Consider the following 24,346-nt stretch of genomic DNA (forward strand, 5'->3'; position numbering starts at 1 on the left):
ATCTGGAAATTGTATTAAGCATTCAAAGTAATTATATTCTGCACCTTTTATCTGAAAGTACTTTCTAAACATCAATTTATTAAACTTTATAATACCACTCAAAGACAGAAAATAGTAGCTACATTTTTAAATGTAAACTAATAATTAAAAAAAGAGATTAAATGACTTATCCAAGGTTATCATATCAGTTCATTACAAACTAGTAGAGAAGCGTATTGTTAACTTGTGGGTTACACTGATTGTTCAGAGAAGTTTCTCCACTAAAAGGTCATTTTTTCCACTTTTGCTTTTTTTTTTCCTTTTGGTCTCCAGAATCCTGAATATATTTGGATACTCAAATTTGTGTTATTCTCTTGATGTGACCCTGGATTCCTGAAGGTTAGGCTAGTGGAGTATAGTCTCTGGAAGGCCCTTCCAAACTAGAAAGACTTCTGATGATGAATTGCTGTGTAAGATAAATTTTACCAAAGTTCAGCAAAGTTTGTCTTGTCATCCAAAGGTTGGCCACTAGTGGTAATACATTATTTTTTCATCAATAACAATAGTCTTAATTGCTTCTCTATCCAAGGTGGGATTGCACTCCAACTGACATAGGTTTAGGGAGCCCCAACACCAATTGAATTGTCGCTGCTTTGAATTATTTAAGTAATTTTGTGTCATCAATATTTCTAAATTATCCTTGAGAATACAGATCTAGGATTCAGGTGACTAGCATTATGAGTTCCAAATGAAGGAAGATTCATTATCTACCAAAACATCCCATTTCATTTCTGGATAGCTCTGATTCATAGGATCCAAGGTCACATAGCTTGTCAATATCAGAGCTTATCTTCAAACCTAGATTGCCTGATCTGGGCAAGTGCTCTCTTTGTTATATCACAGAGTCTGTCCAATAAGCTTTGGGTTTTGTTACCTAGTTTCCCACTCAAAAGATGATTAAAACAGCAAATTACAGCATCAAGGAAGAGGGGATTGAGATTGGGGGAGGTGAGTTGTGGGTTCTAGAATCTTAAAACTATAAAGCAAACACATCTTAAAGGGTGGAGTAGTTTGGGGCTATTTGGCTAATGTGCTCTGGTGGATTTACCCTTTTCTTTATATGCCCTTGTCCCAAAGGTGTGGGGATTTTCTGTAACTTATATAGTGACAGGAAATAAATAAAAAGAAAATACCCACTAATGTCGTTGGAAAGCAGGGATTCTTATCTGTTGAAGTGTGTGTGACTACTTCAGCAGTCTATTGAGGCATATAAATAATGTTTCAAATGCATAAAATTAAAATAATAGGATTGCAAAATAAAACAATTATATTGAAATGAAGATGTAATTTTTTTTTTCTCCATTCAATTTCACACACCTCCTGAAATATATTCTGGGACTCATGGACCTCAAGTTAAGTACCCCTGGAGAGGCTTGGAGATTAAAAATGGCAAAGATGTCAAAATGGAAAGAACACTAGGTCTGCAGTCAGAAAAATCTGGATTGAAATACTAACTATCTTTTTCTACTTGTGCGACTTCAGGTAAATCCCTGTGAAAATGGGATGAGGTAATAATCTAAGAGATTGGCGGTATGCATAAAAAATTATGTAATCATTTTTGTATTTTAACCCCTAGCCTAAATAACACAGGGTAAACCCCGGCAGATATTCACAAGAATAGAAAGGGTGGGTAGGTGGGACACAGCATGCTCAGGCAGGGTTTCAGAAAGGCATCAATCATATGTACATGTTAAGATAGAAACAGAAGGGGAGCTAGAGCATCTTGAGCTCAGGGCACCCCCTGGTGGCCCAAGGATAGATTTTACACATGCACTTCTGTCTGCCTACCTCCTTTCCAACTTCTATGGCTCATTTAAGGCAGATGCTGCTATAGAGAAGAGATATTCCTATACTCTTACATATTTTAGTGGCAAACAGCCCCACACACCTTACCATTCCTTGATGACACATGAAAGGCAAGAAAGTATAATAACTAATTCCCATGATGATCTTGAGGCATCAAGAATATATTTATGTTTTTTTCCAATATGCTCTGGTTATAAAGACAGAGGGTTATGTGATACATTGCAAAAAGATTTCCACCCACATTCAGTTTTTTAAAGCTTCAAGTTTAAAGACAAATTAATAGAAAATTCAGTCATGTGGAATTGTTCAATTTCTCAACGCTCCCAATAAACGAGGTACTACAAAAGATGATAATGATTATTGTTTCTGAATAATGTAAGTTTACCACTAAGTGTCACAGACTACTATATACATGGGGTAAATGAGGCTCATTAAGCTGGAACAAGAGGGCTCATTCCCTGTGGTAACAGATTTAGCAATGTGATCTTGGTTGAATAAGTGAAATCTATAGACCAAATAGATGAAACCTAGAAGTATATGTGACTAGTTCTTTAATCTACAGATTATTAGTTTTTTAAAATCACTCCCTTCTTTTATCTCCTTCCCTTTTATTTTCCTGTAGGACAAAATAGATTCTATACCCCATTGTTTGTATATCTCATTTCCCAGTTGTATGTAAAAACAATTTTTAATATTTGTTTCTAAAACTAAGTTCCCCATTCTCTCCCTTCCTCCCTCCCCACTCACCCTCATTGAGAAGGCAAGCAATTTGGTGTAGGTTATACATGTATAGTCATATAAAACACTTCCATAATAGTCATGTTGTAAAAGACTATATTTCTCTCCATCCTATCCTGCTCCCCATTTATTCTATTCTCTCCTTTTAGTGCAATAATTTTTAAATTCTCTTTCTTGAATCTATTTTTCAGGTCAGTTGCTTTTCCAATGAGATATTTCACACTATCTTATATTTTTTCATTCTTTTGGTTTTGTTTTCTAATTTCTTGATTTCTCATAGTCATTAATTTCCATTTGCTTCATTCTATTTTTTGAGGCCTTTATGATTTCTCTTTAATTTTTCTTTTTTTTACATTTCATATTTTTAAATTATTTATGCACATTTGTTTTTAAAACTTCGAGTTCCAGATTTTTTCCCTTCTTTCCTCCTCACCCACTCCCACTGGGAAGATAAGCAATTCAATATAGGTTGTACATGTGTAGTTAGGCAAAACATTTCCACAGCAGGTATATTGTGAAAGGCTAACTATATTCCCTCCATACTATTCCACCCCTCACTTATTCAGTTTTCTCCTTTGACCCTGTCCCTTGTCAAAAGTGTTTGCTTCTAACTACCCTCTTCCCAATCTACCTTCCCTTCCCTTCTATCATCCCCTCTCTTATCCCCTTCCTCACTATTTTCCTGTAGGGTAAGATACCCAATTGAGTGTGTATGTTATTCCCTCCTCCAGCCAAATTCAATGAGAGTAACGTTGTCTAATTCCCTTTTGTAATGCGAATGTAAATTTTAAAGATCTTCCCTGCCCCTAGGCTAAAGTGCACCAGAAGCCTGGGGAGGGAGGCTTGTTTTTCAGAAGATACTTTTTGATTGGCCAGTGGGTCAAAAAGGTTGTTACATTCTCTGAGCCAGGAGAAGGCTATATAAGCACTGATGTGTAGCTTTGTTTTGGGACTCACTTTGAGAAGTGTTCTGTGATTTGATCTGAATTCTGGGAAGCCGTTGTTGAGAGTCCCCCGGCTTTGAAAAACCCAGAATGTGGAAACCCAGATGTTGACTGGGTATGGATGTAATGGTTGGACAGTTTGGAAATCTGTCTACTTGATGTTTCTGTCTTGATAATTATGCCTGTATACTTTGAGGTTCAGGATACTGACCTTTTCTCCTGAACAAGGTAAACGATATACGTCTGACTGATTAAAGTAAGCTTGTTAACCCATTTTGAGTTGCTTTCCTTTAACAAAGCAGATCCAAGAACCTGTATGGGCAGCAAACCCTGAGGACGTGCTTGGGGTGCTTGCTGCTACACCTTTTACCTTCACTAGCTTATCCCTTCCTTCAATTCTGGGCTTCTTATACTTTTCCTTTCCATGTACTCAGTCTTCTATGGACAGTGTCTATAGACACTGTTCTTCACACTTGAAACACCAACTCCTGACTCCAAGCCTTACTTACATCAAAGTTTAGCTAATATACTACTTCCTTCAAGTGACCTTTTTTAGATGCTTGTCCTTAGAGCTCCACAGAAATATATGTGTGTACACATCTCTGTATCTGTCTTTCTCTCATTGTTCTTTGAAGAGAAAACAGAAGCAAACAATAGAATTGATCTGTTTGGCCTTCTCTCTGTATGAATTCTTTTTGCAAATAGAGATCCTGTATCTTCTTTTATCCTTTTTCTATCAATATAGCTCAAGAGACTTTTTGATTGTTTGTGGCTTCCTTAGTCAGTTTCCAATGATTTTGATATTTATCATTCTTGATGCTACACTTATAGGATAATGCTATTCTTTTATTTTCATTTTCTGTTCCCTAGCCTTGCTTCCATCACCTGTACATGTATTTTTTTGAATCTCAGTTGATGGGTAAATTTCTTGATATCTTCAGACAAATACCACTTTTTCCTCTGCATTACAATTGTTTCCTTTTGTATTGAGAATCTTATTCTTGAATATGAATGAATGAATGAATAAATAAATAAATAAAGCATTTTAACATATAATCAATACATTTGATAAAGTATCACCCATCCCTTTCCTACTGGCCTCTCCTATAGCATTCTGGCTATGTGATCCTACATACTGTTTCTCTGAATTCTTCAACATCTGCTTCCCCAAAATTTATATCTTTTGATTCTAAATCCAGTGGTCTTTCTTACTGTATTATATAACATCTTCAAAGACTGTGTTAATTTATTGAGAGTTGAAATCTGGTGTATACAGAGTTGAGCCAATGGTGTGAAGAAATGCTAGTTGCCCAGGTCTTCTGGACTTTGAATGACTTCACACTGGTTTCCTCTTCCAAATTCCACTATTTCATCATCTTTCCAATCTCCCAAGTTTCTAAACTTGGCATTATCCTTGCTTTCTCACCCTCCTTCATCCTATATATCTTATCAGGTGCCAACTTTTGCTTTAGCTACCTCTGTAATTTCTATCACATCTGACCCATTCTCTCCATTCAAATAGATGCCATATTATTTTAAGCTCTCATTAGCTTTCACCTAGATTATTGAAGGTCCCCTAATTGCTTCAAGTGTCTTCTCAAACACTGCTACAGTATGCTGCCAAAATGATTTTCATTAACTGTATATCTGAATGGATGACTTACTCAAATCCTATTGCTTCTAGGATAAAATATTATTTTGTTAATACTTCAACATCTTGAACAACCGGGACCCAATTTCTCTTTTCAAACTCATTTAGACAACATACCCCAAACCCACCTCAATCCAGAAAAACTAATCATGTCACTGTTCCTCACACACAATACTCCATTTCCTGTCTGCACTAGCTGCAGTTTATGACTAGAATGCATTATCTGCTTACCTTTGTCTCATAGAGTTCCTTTCTTCCTTAAAGAATATAGTTCTAGTACCATCTTCTGCATAAAACCTTTCCTGTTTCCCCCATTTGCTAATGTGCTCCCTCCCAAACTGCTTGTATGTACTCTATACACATATGTATTTATTCCTTTTTAAAAATTATACTGTATATACTTAGATATGTATTTGTTGTCTCCCTCATCAGAAATGTAAATTCTTCAGATAGTCAGCAAAGAAACATTTATTAAACACCTACTATGTGCTGGGTACTATGCAAGCATTTATATAGCACTTTAAGGTTTGCAAAGTACTTTAAAAGTAATATCTAATTTGATCTTCATAGAAACCTTGTAAAGTAGGTGATGTTACTATCCCCATTTTACACAGAGGAAACTGAGGCAGATAGAGATTCCCAGAGTCACACAACTACTAATTGCCTGAGGCTAGAATTTAACTTAGGACTTCCTAACTCTAGGTTCATTGCTCTATTCTCTGCACCACCTAGCTTCCTTTGTGAGTGGAAGATGTACTGGAGTGTAAATAGCCTTGCTGAAGAGAGAATAAACAGCTGGTTTTTGCCAGGAATGGCAAGGCATGAAGGCCTCTCCCAAGGTAGAAGCACTGTAAGAGAAGAGAAGGGGGATTATACCAATGATGTTGCGAAGGTAAAATTAAAAAGGCCTTAGCAATAGATTGGACCTGAGAAATGAGAGTGAGTGAAAAATTGATGATGATGCCTAGATTGCTAGCCTGGGAAAATAGGAGGGTGATGGTATCCTTAACAGTAATTGGGAAGTTAGGAAGAAGGGAGGGTTTTGGAGGAAAAATAATGAGTTCTGTTTTGGAAATGCTGAGTTTAAGATGTCTATGGGACACCCAGGTCTAGATAGCCAATAGATACTTGGAGATGTGAAACATGGGGTTGGCAGAGAGATGAGGGCAGCTGAAGTGGATCTGAGACTTATCAACATAGAGATATTAATTGAATCTATGGATGCTGTTAAGATCATGAAGTGAAATAAAGGAGATGGAGAGAAGCTCAGGGATCTGGATGAAGATCCACCAGGGAAACTGAAAAGAAGCAGTCAGATAGATAGCAGTCAGAGAAGTAGGAGAGAACAGTGTTATAAAAGTCTAGAGAGAAGAGAATATTAGGAAGTGTCAAAGGCTGCTGAGAGGTCAAGAAGGATGATGATGGTGATACAGAAAATGCCATTTGGTTTGACAGTTAAAAATTGGAGAAGCAAATTTTGATTGAATGATGAGGTCAGATGGAAGACTGTAGGGATTTAAGAAGAGCCAGGAAAGTAAGTGGAGTCATCTATTGTAGGACCTTTTCAAAGAGTTTACCCACAAAAGTAAGGAAAGATTGTAATGGTAATGGGAGTTTGAAGATCTTCCCTGCCCTTTAATAAACCTAAGGGAATCTAAAGACCTTCTTTGATTTGAAGATTCTCCCTACCCCTTAATAGGCTGAATATAATCACATGGAGCCTGTGGTGGGAGGAGTTTGTTGAAGGAAGCTGGGAGTCAGAGCAGTTAGAGATGGAGGGAGGAGAGGATACACCCAGGCAGACAGCTAGTCTTGTGAGTGTTGGTTTGTCGGAAGGCTCTCTGTGCTGTTATGTTGTATTAACTTCCTTGCTACTATGATGGATTCAGCTTTCTGGTTTTGAGATTCAGCTTTCTGGTGTCTGAATAAATGTTTTGCTTCTGTGTTCTATATGGAGAGTCTCTTATATTTTGTGACTAAGCACTATCCCAGCATGTTTACAGTTTCCTTTGGTGCTGTGAATATTGTGTTGGTGCTACAGAGATATCATAATAGCTAGATATTTGGGACACATGGATCAAGTGAGGGTATTTTGAAGATGAGGGATTCATGGGCATTTTGTAAACATTAGGGAATCAGTTGACAAAGATGGGAGATAAGTGAAAGAATGGGGATGATAGAGAGGGCAAGCTGTTGGAAAAGAAGAGATGGACTGCAAGGAAGAATTTTTCCCTTTTTTGCATTTATATTTTTAGTCCCTCATACAGTGCCTGGCACATAGTAGGTACTTAATAAAAGCTCATTGTTTGATTGGGCATGAAAAATATCTCACATTTTACATCTATAAAATCATCTCATACTCCACTCAGACACTTATAAGCTATGTGGCCTTGTAAAATGGGGATAATTATAGTACCTACCCAACAGAATTGTTATGATGATCAAATGAGTAAAGTAAAGCACTTCAAAACAGTAAAGCACTTTAAAAAACCTTTAAAGTGATACATAGATGTTAGCTCTGATTTTTCTTATTCAGTAATTGAGGATCTGGCCAAGTCTCAGATTCCTCAGTTCTGACCATCAGTTCTCAAAGCCTCCTAAGGAACTGGAGAAAGTATATGGGAATAGCCCAAGTGTTTAGTAACCACAGTAATGACCTAGAAATGGGTTTTTGATTATATCTATGACATGAGTTTGCTTTCTTATACTTCATCTTTTTCCTTGAAAATGGGAGGCAGCAAAACTTCAGTTAATTAAAGGCTCTGCTTAGGTGGGTTTTCAGTTAATTGAAGTTTTACTTCTCATAAAACCAGGCACTCTATTTCCCAGGTTGGCAATGACTTTTCACCCTCAGGCCTCAAATAGGAATTTTTTTGGTATCTCTCTAAAATACCTATTATATATTATTTTATATTAGCATGTACTATTTATTTTATTCCCCTACCTAAGTGTATGAGTGTATGGGGTTTGTTGAAATATCCTATGTCTCTCAGTTTTCTGTTCACTATAATAATAAATGTTTGTTCAATTGAATTCAAATGATCTGAATCTGCCTTTACTCAAAACATTAATGAACTTAACACTGCCACACACAGCATCATCCTTGCCTGGATGATTTAGTGATGCTAAGGTAATTAATATATTTCCTTTGGAAGTATCAGCATGATCAATGACATTCTATGTTGATGTGAGGAAGGCTTTCACAGGACACTGAGTGATTAGGAAATTACCTAAGAGGAATATTTGGCTCCCTGGAGCCACTACCTTATTTTTGACATTAAATCCTTAGAGTATAGATTTAATAGCAGATCCCTGGAAAAGATGTTGAAATTAAAAAAAATGATATAATTAATTAGAATGCAGTACTGAGTTTGAGCATTTTAATTCAATTCAACATTCATTAAGCACCTATTACTTGCAGGCACAGAGCTATGTGCTGGGAATACAAAGAGAATTTTTGGTAACTACCGGTAGTAGCTTATAGTTTCATAGTAAACTAAGACTTGTTACCCAAATTAGTATAACAAATGACAGAATGATATAGGAAAAAAGGGGAAATCTAGACAAAGTATTCTCAGAAAATTAAGGAAAGAGAGTAGAGCAGCTAGGAGTTAGAGTTAGAGCTAGGGCAGAGGTTAGAGTGCTGGTCCTGGACTTAGGAAGACTCCCCTTTGTGAACTCAAATCTGGAATCAGACTCTTAACTAGCTATATGAAACTGGACAAGCCACTTACTCTGTTTGCCTTAGTTAGGTTATCTGTAAAATGAACTGGAGAAGAAAATTTCAAACCACTCCAGTATTTTTGCCAAGAAAACTTTCTAAATGAAGTCATGAAGAGTCGGACATGACTGAATTGACTCTACAACAGCAACAAAAAAGGAGAACACACTTTTAGTTGGAAAATACAATTCAGTCTAACTGAATCCGAGAAACATTTATTAATTGCCCATTGTATACAAAATACTATACTCGGCACTGGGGATAAAAAGGCAAAATGAAAACCTGCCATCAAGAAGTTTAGATTCTACTTAAGGGTATAACATAAAGAGATAATGCCTCATAAGGTTATAGGGAAAATGAAGTAAGTAAATAAATTGTGAAATTTTTAAAACTAAAGTTATACACACATGTGAGCGTTATTTTTATTTTTGTATAATCTCTCTTGGTTCTATAGACTTTGATAACTACTGCCATGGAATAGGCTTTCATTTCCTCTTGCCTAGATTCTATTCACTTACAGGCTTACAGATTTAAAGCCAGAAGACAGAGACCTTAGAGATATACTGGTGGTGTCAAAATCGAATAGAAACAAATTAACATGATCTACATTCTATTGTATCTGTTAATTTTGTCAAACATTTCTGAATTACATTTTAACCTGGTTCAGGCAGCACTCAGGAGTTCTGCAAGACTATTGGCTGCCATGGGCAGTGAGTTTTGACACCTCTGACTATTCCAACCCCCACATTGTGCCACAAAGATACTGAAGCACAGCGAAGTTTCATGACATTCCTTTGGCCATACAGGGAAGTATGTTTCAGAGTCTGGATTAAAATCAAATCTCTTGAGTTAAATTCTAGCACTCTTTAAACTGAATTGCTCTTCATATTTCTAATTACTTTCTTTTCCAAATTATTATAAGATTGATACATTTTTTTCTTCAGGTGAGTGATATCTTGAGAGTGGATACAGATGAATGTCCTGAGCCACTCTTAAAATTTAATCTGAAGACATAGCCTGCTGTATGTAGTGAAATGTGCTGGCCCTAGAGTCAGTATTGAATAGGTTTTATACCCAGGCTCTTTCCTTTTTCTTTAAAAAATATTTCATGCAATTTGCTTAGTTTTATAATTATTTGTATTTGTATTTTTATATTATTTCATTTTCAGAATATATACTTTCCATTCTCCTACCATGTGTGTTATTTCTTTCAACAATAACAAATTTAAAAAGGCAATAAAATTAATTCATCAAAACTGACCAACAAATTAAATCTGATCATATAAGCAATATTCCACACCCTAGTTAGCTACCTTTGCAAATAAAAGTGAAAGGCATATTTTCTCATCTCTTCTTAAAAGACAAGCTTGATCATTATAATTCCACAGCATTAAGTTTTAGGCATATTTTATTTTTGTTTTTTGATCTTTTCATTTACATTGTTGTACAGCTTAACAAATGCTTATGGATTGATTGACCAAATTGTTTTAGCTATCACCATTGTCATCATCATTTTACCTGTTTGTTCAACAACCTACGTTAACTTCTATGACCCACGAAGCAAATCCAAACTTTAAGGTCTTTCACCAATGTTCTGTCAAATTTATTGCTTTTATTACTTCTCACTTACATGGCCGTCTTCCCTCTATTCTCCTTATCCAAATACTACTTAGCCAAAAAGCTAGAGTTCAAATGCCAGTGCTTTCCAGAAACTCTTTTTGAATACTGCAGCTATTCTCTAGCCACTTATTCTAACCTAATTCCTATAGTTTAGAGCAGGGGTGGGAACCTGCAGCCTGGAGGTGCCATCCCTGGTTTAGAGTGTTCACTTTATTCTCAAATTTCTCTGGAACAATTTTTCTGCATCACTCTTATGGCTTCTCAGTCCATATCTTGTAATATGCTTCTCTGCATACATGTTCTAACCCTCTAGCCAAGAGAATATAGATTCCTTAAAGGCAAGGACCATGATGGTATGAAATTTTGTATTCTTCATTATCTAGTACAGTATTTCATATGAAGACCCACTTAACAAATGCTATTAAATGTTGAATGAATGAAAACATATGAGTGGAAGATCAATTATAGAGCTGGAAATGAGTTTGGAATCATTCAGTGATAACTTCCAATATGATAAATGAGGAGATTGTGAACCAAAGAGGTTAAATGATCAAATTAGTTAATGGAGGAAAAAAAAACACATCAAAAAATAGAAATACAAACAACTTCTTTTACAGTCCCCAGTTTCCTTCAAAGCTCTCAGTCCAATTCCTTTCATGTATATGAGGTGTTTCAAATTACCCCAAGTTATCAATGCCTTGCTCCCTTCCTGCCCACCAACCCACTAGCTTGTATTTATTTTGTAAATATTTCTATATATTCATGTTGTCTCCTTCCTATAAAAGGTAAGCTTCTCAAGGTCAGAGATTATTTTAATTCTTCTTATTCCCAGTACTTGATACATACTACAAGTGACTGATAAATGATTGGTTGATGTTCTGATTTAAATTCTAGTATCCTTTCCAATGTATTATGGCACCTCCTAGGACACTTAAACATAAGGAAGGACTTTATGACCATGAAGGTATTAAAATGTAGTTTCACCAACTTAACATTGCTAATTGTTTCCATGAAAACATGATATTAGGGCAAATAGCATTGCAGTTGACTATTAATTTTATAGGAAAAAAACCGTAATAAACAGCTGAACAATAACATAATGGAGCTCATATCTTTAATGGTGGTCTTTGGTTACAATGTTTAAGAAGTTGTGAAAAAGTAATGTTTCAGACAATCTTCTACAGGCTCTGTTCACACTAGAATATACTCAGGTGAGGTTGTATAGTCTTTATCTCTAGGCAGCTTCAAGATAGGAAGGAGGATTTGTCTGTCTTGGAAGGCCTAGCTCTTCTGCTTATAAGCAGGCATTTTGAAATGATGGCTCTTGGAAGTACCTGCCTGGAATACCTTCTCTCTTTGGCTCTACCAATTCCCATCACCTCCCTCAGAATTTGAAATCTGGCTCAAAAAAATTACCTTCATTATATGACTCAAATTTTACATCCCCCTCCCCTAAGAATGCCTGTTTGACTTTAATTATTCCTTTATACCACATCATGGTAGTTTCTTACCAAATTTGTAGAATAGTAATGGGGACTTATTAACATACTGCTTCATAAGTCATGGCAAGTCTAAATTGATTTTTATATTCATAGACTTCAGTGTCTTAAGCATAGTATGTACTTAGTAAATAAATAAATTTAATTTATATTTTGTCCCTGAAATTAGGTTATGAAGTTCTTGAGATCAGGAGTCATTAGTTTTATATTCCTTACTTTTATATAATGTTAGGAATAGAGACAATGATTAATGTGGTATTATGAGATGAAAATCACAACTTCTCTGGGTCTCATTTTTTTAAATCTGTAAAATAGCGATTAAATAATTGTCTTACCATTTGCCCTTCTACCACACTCCCTGGAACTCTGTGTGTTGAAATCTAACTTACTGGTGCTTCCTAAGGACACTTAGGCCTTGTTCCCTAGTCTGTTACTGAACTCCAAAGACCTTTGAGACTGTCTCTTCTAATTAGAGTGTGAATTCTTTCAGATTAAGGATGATCTTGATGTTCTATTTGTCTCCCCAGAACTTAGCATAGTGTTAGGTACTCAGCAAGCATTTAATAGATGTCTTTTCATTAATCTATCAATTAATCAATTAATTAATTCAATATCTAAAAAATGAGAATTAATTGAGATTATATACATATATATAAGTAAATATAAACATGAGCATTCGTATGGGTGTGTGTGTGTGCACATGCACCCAAACGTCCATGCTTTGTAAGCAGGAAACACTATATAAAGATAAGTTATTGATTCTCTTGCTACCATTACTCCAAATAACTAATTGAGCCAGATGCCCTTGGGGACAGAGTTATGTCAGCTTCATTGCTATTATCACAATTCTATTTAACTAAGCTTAGACTTAGGAGAATACTTCCTAGAGTAATGTTTAAATTATGTACAATAGAAAAAATGAGTGGGGAATGGCTAGTTAATAATAATAAAGACAGGCACTTCTATAGTGCTTCAGGGCTTATGGGCTACTTTACATACACTATCACATTTTAGTGTCACAGTTTGTGAGATAGGGATTATTCTTCACTTTAGCCAGCCATGGGAATGGTGACCCTATTATCTCACTGTACTCACAAAATACCAGTCAAAATGTAGGCTTTATATGCAAAAAGTATAAGCTTTAAAGTTTGTACTGTATTTTATGTAGACAACTTCATGGGACTTCCACAATTCTGTCAGGGAGGTATATTTATTCTCATTTTATGGAACTGAGGCTCAGAGAAGTTGAGTGTCTTTCCATTGTCCCTCGATATGTTGTAGGTGGAAATTGAACCTTTCTGTCATGACTACAAAGTTCAATCAGTCAGTCAATAAATATTCATTAAATATTTACTATGTGCCAGGCACTTTGCTAAGTTGCATTTTATATTACGAAAATAGGTTTCACTCTGTTTCCACCTTCTAATGTAAAATTGTTTCAACTTTTATCTGTATATCAATACTCCTGAGTAGTAAATCAAATATGAAACATAAATTAGAATTCAAAAAGTTCATTTAAAGATACAACTAATAATTGGTTTACAGCATGCTTATGATATCCGTGATGCAGCACACAAGGTTAGGGGAAAAATTACTCCGTTTCTGTTTGTGCAAAATGTAATCTCTTCTGTGATATATTTGATTCATTTTTGTTCTGTTATTCTTATTTCTGGTGATCCACATTCTCCTTGAAAGGGATTCTGTTGTTTTAGATAGTACATTCTTTAATAAATTCTTTGTCCTCAATTCAGTGGCTTTCCATGAGGAATTGTATGTGACTTATTTCCTGTCATCAGTAGGGAAAACAGTAACAACAGTAATATCTGACAAACATGGGAATTTTTAAAAAAAGTTATTTTGGATCACCATGCAGGACAGAAAGGCAAATGATATTTTAGAAAACTGCCCAGATAACTTGCTGATAATTTTTGTGTGGTTATTCGATCTTCTATAAATACAGTCTGCAAGACAAGCCCATCACTTCAGGTTGTATTCAGACAGCAGATCATTATTGAACACCAGTTCAAGAATATAGCAATTAAAAGCATGGGTCATTTTCCAAGTATTAGAATTAAATATTTCCTCCTCACTTTTTACTTCTCTAATAATCCATGATATCCCACATATTACTTAACATGAATGCCATGTATTACCCAACACTTTAACAAGGTTAAAGATAGTTTGGTATCAGAAAATAAACTGAACTTTATTAGAAGAAAAATATTTTTCTAATATCGAACATATATGACAGTGATTTCCTATACTGGATATTAAGGGTCAAAGGTTACTAATAAAGCATATATACATATTACTTACCCCTGTCCTTTGAACTTCCATGAAAATGGCTCTTTGGAATGATTTTTCCCACACAGCTAGCTCGCTCCCTAGCTCTACATTGAAAAAATGACTTTTTCCCTGTCCAACCATGACACTGAAGCAATATGGCCGTTGGTCTTCTAGGTCATAGTCCTGGTGAAGACCCAGATAAAAGTTTGCTTGTAACCAGTAGTCATCAGCAAGCCAGAGCTGAAAAACACAGAATGAGAGTTTATTTGTTTTAATTGATGGAAAGGACCTAAGAACACAGAAAGACATGTTAGATATGGAAAGCACATAAAATATCTGAGGTAGAAGAGATGTTAATATAAAGCAAATAGAATGTTTGAGCTTGAGAGTACCTTAGGAGGTAGAATATTAGAATACATAATGATATAAAGGAACTTACCTGTCATTTAACCAAACCTCTTCATTTTAGAGAGGGAACCACCCCCCTCAATCCCCCCCCCACCAAACTAAAAAGCAGAGAGCTGAAGTTAACAAAGTGAATAAGCAAAAGAATTAGGCTTAGAACCCAGACAGCTAGGTCAGTCTTCTTTTTATTATATAGTATATAAGCATGTATGTATGTATGTATGAATATATATAATAAAATGATATATGATAAAACATATAAGTTACACTTATATAGAAGTATTTTATTATATCTCACACTCAAATATCCATGAATAACATCCTTAAATCCTTAAATATAACCTAACAGTAGAGATTATTATCTACATCAGTGGAGAAAGGTCCCACATGTTGATGGGAAATACAGATCACTATACTGAAATAAGAAATTTATCTTTTGTGTAAGAACACAAACCTGTGAGGAAGGTAATATAGTCATTATTCTTATTGTTCAGATTACGAAACCAAAGCTCAGGGAGAACACATGAATTATATATGGGAGTAAGCCTAGAATGTACTGGAGTAAGAATTCAAACCCAAATATATTCTGCCTCCAATGATTTTCCTCTTTCAATTGCCCATTTTATACACACACACACACACACACACACACATATATGCACATGTATTTACATATGTGCATATGTATATGTATATATTTGACCTATGATTTCGTTGGCATAAAGAACAATGTGAGATATCTATATTATTCATATCTATTCTTCCTTCTTCTTTCTCCTCTTCCTCTCATTTCCTTTCTTTTTCTCTCCTCTTTTCTCCCTTCTTTCTTTCTCCTTCTCTCCTTCTTGTTCTTGTCTCTCCCATTATTTGCTCCTTCTAAATGTATGTATATATTGTGTTTGAGAATGGAGAGAGAGAGAGAGAGAGAGAGAGAGAGAGAGAGAGAGCACACTGCACTTCTGGGTATGTGACCCTGGGTAAGTCACTTGACATTACTGTCCCCTGGTGGCTTTCTAAGAAGATAAGTTGCAGAGTAGGTGCTGTTCTGGAGGTTTTATATGGGCAGATGGATTCTCTCCCTCTCTACCCCCCACACCCAAAAAATTTCCTTCACTGATGAAATAAGAAGTCCAGTTTAAAATAACACAGGCATGTATATGTTTATATGTACAAAATCAGCTCCTCAAAGTCAAGACTGTTGACTTTATTTTTGTATCCCCAGCATATAGAACAGTGCCTTATACACAGAAATAGATTTGTGTTTGTTGAATTGAATACAAAGCAAATTCATTAACTAACAAATATTTCCATTCTATTAGTTTTAATACAAAAAATATGATTTAGAAAGATTATGGATGGTTTTACTTTGCCTGAAAGAAGTTAAACACAAATTTTATTTTTCTTTTTGGAGGGGAAATTAATGTTATTGGAGTGCCTTCTGCTTCATCATTAAAAAGGTATGTCTTTGATACACTATTCAGTTGATGTTATAATTTAAGTCACGACTGCAATCAAGGCACTGATTGATGCAATTTTCTCATCAATTTCATGGCTGATGTAGAAATTTGGTATAGACATAATTTTAATAGGTAGAAGAAAAATAACCTCTAGGGAGAAAAGAACACCACTGAGAAATAAAATAACTTCTTCAAACTTGTTTCTACCCTAAACACTAATAGATATAATTGTGGAAGGGGGATTGTGCACACAAATCATGAAGAAAAAAAATTGAAACTCAAAAGTAATAGTTTGCTTTTTGATTATGCATTTACTCTAATTCCTGAAATATAAATTAGCTCCATGTTAGAAAAATTAAAGATGGGAGAGAATCAACATCAAACTTATAAGTTATGCTAGACAAAAATTAATTTTTGCATGGTGGTTTAGTTTCTAAAAAAGATCCTACAACATTTGATACAGACAAAATGAATAGGTTCAGGTGTTGTTAGAGATACAAACATATGTTCCCAAACTTACGACTGCAGAATTATTGTGAGACCTTAAGTGTATTCTGAGAAGCCTTCAGTAACATAACACTAGTGATAAGGAAAGAAAAGTCAGGCAGGATCTGACATTCACTTATTCAATAAGAATTTATTAAGAGTCTACTATGTGTCAGTCACTGTGCTAAATGCTGAGGATGCAAAAAAAGGCAAAAGTGGGCGGCTAGGTGGTGAGTAAAGTGCCAGCCCTGGAGTCAGGAGGACCCAAGTTCGGTTCCGGCCTCAGACACTTAACACCCACATAAAACAAAACAAAACAAAACAAAAAAAAAACTAGCCATGTAACCTTGGGCAAGTTACTTAACCCCAACTGCCCTCCAAAAGGCAATAAATAAATAAATAAATAAATAAAGGCAAAAGACAGTCTGCCCTCAAGGAGCACACAACCTAGTGGGAAAGTCAATATGCTAATATACACAAGGCAAGCAATATGTGATAAATAAGAAATAAAAATTGACAGAGGGAAGGCACTAGAATAAAGAGGGCTTGGGAAAGCCTTGATGTAAAACACTGAGTGTAATAGCTGAATCATCTCACTCACATATCAACTCACTTTTTGGACTTCTTACAAACTACTTTCCCAACCATGTGGAAGCCTTCGCCCTAGTGCCTTTTTGCCTGACTGGAGACATACTCTCCTCTACTACTTTCCTCTTTATCCTCCCCTCCACTTCCAGTTCCCCTTTATTTGTTTTTCCCTATTAAAATCTGAGTTCTTTGAAGGTAAGACCCTTGTCATTTGCTTTTATTTGTATCGCTAATGCTTATCACAGTACCTGGCATACAGCATGGGCTTAATAATTGGTCTCTCTCTATATCTACTTATCTATATGTTTAATATGTTTATTTAATAGCATAAATATATTCTGCCTTAGACCACCTCTTAAGTATTGTATTGAAGTCTGGGAGCCACATTTTAGCATGGGCATTGGTAAACTGTAAAGTGTCTAACTGCACAGGAATGGTGATGGTATGAAACATCACACCATATGAAGATTCATTGAAGAAACTGGGGATGTTTTTCTGGAAAAAAGAAAATTCAGACACAATACAGTAATTTTTTCTAATTATGTCAAAGTTTGTCACTCAGAAGAGGAATTAACTTTATTTTTCTTGGTCCCAGTGAGTAAAGCTAGAAACAGCTGATGTAAAGTCAACTGGACAGATTGACACTTACTAGAAAAATTTTCTTTAAAATTAGATTTATGCAAAATTGGAATGGGCAGGCTTGGTAGATAGCATGTTCCACCTTAGTAGAAGTCTACACACAGTGGCTGGATGACTGTTTCTCAGGTATGGGGTAGAGGGTATTCTTGTGCAGGTTTGAGTTGACTAAGCCAGATGGCTTTGAGATTCTTACTAACACCAAAATTCTGTGCTTTTGTATTACTCATTATACAAGAGTCTTTCCAGGGACACACAATATACAAGAACACATAGGTCAAGAAACCATCATAGAACTACAGTGCTCTGTCAAAAAGAGGTCTCAACTGTCTTTCCTGCTCTCCTTCCTACAAACATAGTCAAGTCCACAGTTCCAGAAAAAAGGAATAGTTTACAAAAAAATCAACCCATAATGTTGGACTATCTCTGTCTGATTTTTTAAAAGTAGGCTATATGAAAAGTCAGTGTCAGACAAGCTGATTATTTCATATCAAGGATAGTGGCAACAGTCCCTTCCCTATTATATGAATTAATTGCCCTGACTTCATGATTGTGGTAACATGGATAAGTATCCTTTAAAAACTAGAAATGAGAGAATGTTCACTACTTAAATGAATGCTTTTCAACTCTTTCATATGCCCCAAGCTATAAAATATACCTATCAACAGGGAAGTAAATAATTCAAGTCCAACATCTTTGCTTTCTAGCATCTGTTACATTCCTCAAGAATATAAATGGAATTATTTTTACATCTTGAATTCCTACAAGTTGGACTTTGAGGTTGGAGTTTTTGTTTCTTTGTCAACAAAAGAGTAGCCTCAAGATAAACTGAAAGTCCCAGAAATTAACCTTGGCAGAATTCAAGTAATGTTGAGTAAGAAGTCAGCAATTATAATCACTTAATAAAACTTTAAAAAATCCTTTCAAACATGTAAGAGTAGCAATATGGTCCAATGGAAAGCATACTGTATTTGGAGACAGAGAAGCTATGTTCAAATCCTACCTCTGAAACTTATTACCAGTGTGACCTTGAGTAAATCATGTTCATTTTAAAGACTTAATTTCCTCAACTCTAAAATGAAAAGCTTGGACTTAGTGGTCTACAAGGTCCCTTCCAATTCTAAATTTATAATCTAATCTAAATTATAATCTAATTCTAAATTTATAACCCTCCACAATTCAGGTCAATGGAGTCCCCAGACACATACTGAACTAAAAATGTACAAGTCATCTGTATAAATATTTATATATCATCCCCCATTCCCTGCTCTTTGATCCAGTCTCTGGTGAACAAGCTCTTCTTACCCATTTGACCTCCTTTACTAGGCATTCATTCAGTCACCATCATTTATTAAGCTCTATGTTTCAGGAATTGTATTAAGTGGTGGAGCACAAGCCAAAGGCAAGTATCTTACAATCTACTGGGGGAGACAACATACAAACAACTATGTACAAACGCAATTTCTAGGATATATTGAAGGTAATCAATGGTGTGAAGGTGCTAAATATTAAGAGAGGTCATCTTAGTTCCATTCTTCATCACTTCTGATTTGGACAAGAGCCTACTCATATTCTCTTTGAATATGGTTTCCCCTTTCTTCAATACATCATCAACACAACTGCCCAATTGATATTCATAAAGCACACATCTGACTATCTTTTCTCCTTGTTCAAGAAACTTCAGTGGCTCTCCTATATCCTCTGAGATAAGATACAAGTTCCTCTTTTAATCACTTAAAGTGCTTCACAATCTGGCTCCACTTTTTTTTTTAAAGCAATCGGGGTTAAGTAACTTGCTCAAGGTTACACAGCCAGTTATTTCTGGGTGTGGTGCTGAGTATCTGAGCCCAGATTTGATCCAGGTAATCCCAACACTGGAGCCGGTGCTCTTACTCGCTGAGCCACCTGGCCGCCCCAGGCTCCACTTTTTCTTTCCAGAATAATTACACATCTTTCCTCTAATGCACTCAATGCTGCAGCTGAATTAGTCTACTTACTCTTCTGGCAGCTGGTGACACATTTGATAGAGGGCTGATCCTAGAAAGAACTGAATGCAAATACTATTACTAGCTATGTGACCTTGGATAAGTCACTTAAACCTGTTTGCCTCAGTTTCCTCAAGAGTAAAAAGGGAAAAAATAATAGCATTTGTCTCATAGGGTTGTTGAGAGGATCAAATTAGATATTTAAATTTCTTGGTGCAATGTTTGACACACAGTAGGCACTATATAAATGCTTATTTTCCTTGCCCCTGCATACATGGCATTCCATCGCCTACCTTTGTGCCTTAGCATATGCTGTTCTTTCAAGGATTGTCTGAAGACCACCTCCTTCTAGAGACCTTTTTGATTTCCCCAGCTGATCCCTCCTCTATTACTTTGAATTTACCACCTGTCTTTCTCTGTCTGCCTTTCTGTCTCTCTACATGCCTATCAAGCTATCTCTTGCATTTAATTATCTATGAGGTTGTTGTAGACTTTAAGTTGAAATAAGCTCCTCGAGGCTAGACAAGAGCTATCTCACTTTTTGAAAAATCCTCAGTCCATAGCAAAGTGACTATGCTATTTAAGTGTATATTAAGATATACTTAATAAATACCTTGTGATTCACTGATTGATTCAAAGGATAGATAAATTGAAAAAAATTCAGATCACAGAATGCTAGAAACCTTTAATCACTTCATTTACAGATCAGGAGGTTGAAGTGATTTGTCCCATGTCATATAGCTAGTTACCAATTAAGAACCATAAATGTTCTTAATTAAATACAATACTTTTGAAGTTTTTAAAATGTCATTTGAAATTCTTTCATTTCAGATGAACTGTTCAAAACTCCTTGTATATAATGCTGAGTTTTGATTTGAGATTTTCATATAATTTGAGATATGATTTTCTGATGAATTAATTTTCCTCAAACAATAGTCTTATCTCTTCTATTGACTCAAGTTGCCTAACTTTACTTCCATATCACACTGCTTAACTTTTCCAAAAAAGAGAAATAATCTCAAATAATGCCATGTATTTTACAGATATCATGTTCCCTTACATTGACAGGTCTTGTTAGTACATGGCAGACAGCCCATAATAATGTCATCTTATTAGGAACAGTTAAAATTTGATTTGTGCAGCAAGAAATTAACTAGTTTGAAATCATCCATACTAAATCAGATGCCTTTGAATGTTTGATTTAAATGCCATGGGTAAAATGGCATTTATATTACCAATGATGTCTTCTGATAGTAAAAGCCACCAGTAAGTACACATCAGTCTTGACTAAACTAGACATAAATCCATAGGGATTATGAGGATATTTAGAAGGTTTTGAATTTCTCAATGAATTCAAAGATACATCTGAAAGATGAAGCATTTGTTTTTTTCCCTATTACCTGAAACCCCAAACTCTCTTGCTAATTTGAAAATGTCTCATTTCCACAGTACGCTTACCTTGTGAACTTTAAATAGTACCTCACAGAGGTTATAGATTTTTTCAGCTCGTACCCAGTCTAACGTACTCACCTGTAAGAAAAAGAAAATGCATATGTAAATAGTTGCTTTCCTCTATTAGTCTGACAATGCAGGTCACCTGTAAATATAAAATGAAAATTAATATGCTTCTATATCGATGAAATATCAAGTAAACATTAATGAGTTGGCAATACTAACCTGCATATACTGTGTATATCAGTTACTAATCACATCTGCTTATTTTAAAAGGGAAATATGAATATCTTCAAAATGTATTCAATTTATTAGATATAATGCAGAAAACTCTTTGATGCAAGAATGTATTGATAAATACCTCTATGAGAAATCTACTGTGACTTGGGATCTCCTCCCTCAAGTTACTAGCAAATGAGCCAAATTAAGAAGGATTATGACCAATCACAGAGAGGCATTAGTGTATTAGTATTTGGAGAAACATGATATAGTGTAAAGAATGAATACTAGATTAGGAGTCAAAGGATCTGAGTTCTTATCCTGATTGTGTCAATTGAGCCTACTGTGAACTTGCTCTGACCACTGTCACAGTTTCCTTCATCCATATAATCAAGAGGTTTGACTAAACAATCTCTAAGGTCCTTTACACATCTAAATAGGATTTATTATCCTATATGTGGCTTTCAGGTCAAATACTAGCTCTGTTACCTTTTAGATATCAGGCAATTTACAACCTCCCAAGTCCTCACTTTCATCCTTTGTAAAATAAGGGGTTTGGTTTATATGATCCTTAAATTATCTTTCAACTCTTAATCCTGCATCTACCTGCATTAAAAATTATTTTTGACTAAATTAAGTAGATAGATCAGTCACAGAAAAAAGTCAATTTGACCAATAATTTACCTTAAAAATTTACTTGACAGATTAAAAGAGATGAATTGACTATATAGGAGTTGCAAGAATTCTATACCAAATTTGGTTTATTTGTCATGCTGTCTATGTTTCTCTTACTCTTCCACCACTAAGGATAATCAAAAGTTCACTGCATTATGTCTTGCAAGTACCAAAATCACCATGTGCAAGAAATTTAATCAATTTGTTTCATCTTGCAGTAGATGTCTTATTAAATAAAATTCTAGAGATTTACAAAATCTGAAACTCCAAAGCCATTACATTTTCCTAAATGTTCTTCCAACTTTAAGTTAATGATGTGAATAAAAACTACACCTAGCATACTGTCATTTAATATTTAATTGGTTCCACAGTCAACTCACAGATCCTGATAGAAAATAGACTAAATCAACCTATAAGCAAGAAGTAAAGAACAGTCAATTTAACAGATAACTGGTGTACTATTTATTTACTTAAAAAAATAAAATTAAAGTGAGAGAAGTTAAAATTTAACATTAGTTATTGATAGTTTGAGGATCTCCATAATAAAAATTTTGGAGGAAGTACTCTGTCTTCTGATACCTTTAGTAACAGATGCAGCCTCTAATAAAACTGTCTTTCTGTACTTATAGTAATATCCATTATGATCCTGGAAAGAGATCCAGTTATTGTTCTTCCTAGGATTCCAAAAGCACCCCCCCTTTGAATTTTTATAGCTTCTGTTGCTAATATATTAACTGTACTATTTATATCATTACTGCAAAATGCTTTATAATATATACATATAATTAGAGCTGAATTTTTTTTCTTAAGTAGTGGCCTATGTGAAGAGAATCAGTTGGTTTTATGGTTTATCTTAAGAACAGCAAATGTATTTACAGATCACAGTCATATATAATGACTCATTTCCAAAGTCATGGTTAGGATACCCATTTTGTCTCTGTGTCTTTTTTCCTTTGCTTTTTCATCTTCCTCACCACAAGATGAACTACTTTCATAGGCTCTCCTTTGTTACTGTATTGTCATTTCCACATCATTTGAGGTATATACATCATGTATTCAGGGAAGGGCCTACATCTTTAGCAGTCTCTTCAATATATGGAGGACCACTTAGTATAAGAAAAGTGCAAAATGTCATTTATGTTACATTAAATGACCTATTAACTTGACATTTTCACCTGTTCTCTGTATCTTCGTTGTGACAAGATGTAATCACCCACCCCCCTCCCACCCCGTACCTGAACCAATCAATGTTTGATCCTTTTCACTCTACATACTTTTAATTATTCATAGAATCATGGAATTTAAAGGCACCTTAGAGATCATCAAATCCCACCCATACCTGAACAAGAATCCCTTTTTTGTTTGGGGATTTCCAATAAAGGTGAACCCACAACTTCGGAAGGCATCCCATTTCACTTTGGGAGATCTTTAATTGTTTAAAAGGTTTTCTTTACATCAAGCAGAAACTGCCTCAGTGACCTTTACCCATTGATTTTAGTTCTGCCTTCTAGGGACAAACAAAATAAATTAAATCTTTCTTTCATGTAAAAACTCTTTATGTACTTGGAAAACATCTTTCCTTAGGGATATAACTGCTGCTCATGGACCCTCCAAAGAGCCTTCTGCAAATACAGAGTAAGCCTGGACAGTTTGCAGACAGGAAAAGGAAAATTATCTATCTATCTATCTATCTATCTATCTATCTATCTATCTATCTATCTATCTATCTATCTATCTGTCTGTCTGTCTGTCTGTCTGTCTGTCTGTCTGTCTGTCTGTCTGTCTGTCTATCTATCTATCTATCTATCATGTATATTACATACATAGTATATATGTATACATATGTATATGTATTCATTGTTATTCAATTGTGTCTGATTTTTAGTGATCCCATTTGGGTTTTTCTTGGCAAAGACAATGGATTGGTTTGCCATTTCCTTCTTTAGCCCATTTTAAAGATTAGGGAACTGAGATAAACAAGTTTAAGTGACTTGTTCAGGATCACACAGCTAGCATCTGAGGCCAGTTTTTAAACTCAGGAAAATGAGTCCTGACTTTAGGCACAGCACTATATATATTATGTGACCTAGCACTCTCTCTGTCTCTCTCTGTCTTTCTCTCTCTGTCTCTCTCCCTCTC

The 24,346-nt window shown here is 35.1% G+C and overlaps 1 protein-coding gene across 1 annotated transcript in view; it reads right to left on the reverse strand.

Moving 5' to 3' along the window:
* SNTG2 (syntrophin gamma 2) overlaps window positions 1-24,346 on the reverse strand; it is a 199,540-nt gene that overhangs the window by 116,996 nt on the left and 58,198 nt on the right. The window contains exons 5-6 of the mRNA XM_069108692.1: window positions 21,320-21,391; window positions 14,335-14,544 (exon numbers count right to left, since the gene is read on the reverse strand). Coding sequence (XP_068964793.1) covers window positions 14,335-14,544; window positions 21,320-21,391 — 282 coding nt within the window. The remainder of the gene's footprint in view (window positions 1-14,334; window positions 14,545-21,319; window positions 21,392-24,346) is intronic.

Source organism: Petaurus breviceps, unplaced genomic scaffold (assembly GCF_028583685.1).
Source record: "Petaurus breviceps papuanus isolate PSGF00001 unplaced genomic scaffold, PetGlider_PUasm1.0 90418, whole genome shotgun sequence".
Taxonomy (NCBI): Eukaryota; Metazoa; Chordata; class Mammalia; order Diprotodontia; family Petauridae; genus Petaurus; species Petaurus breviceps.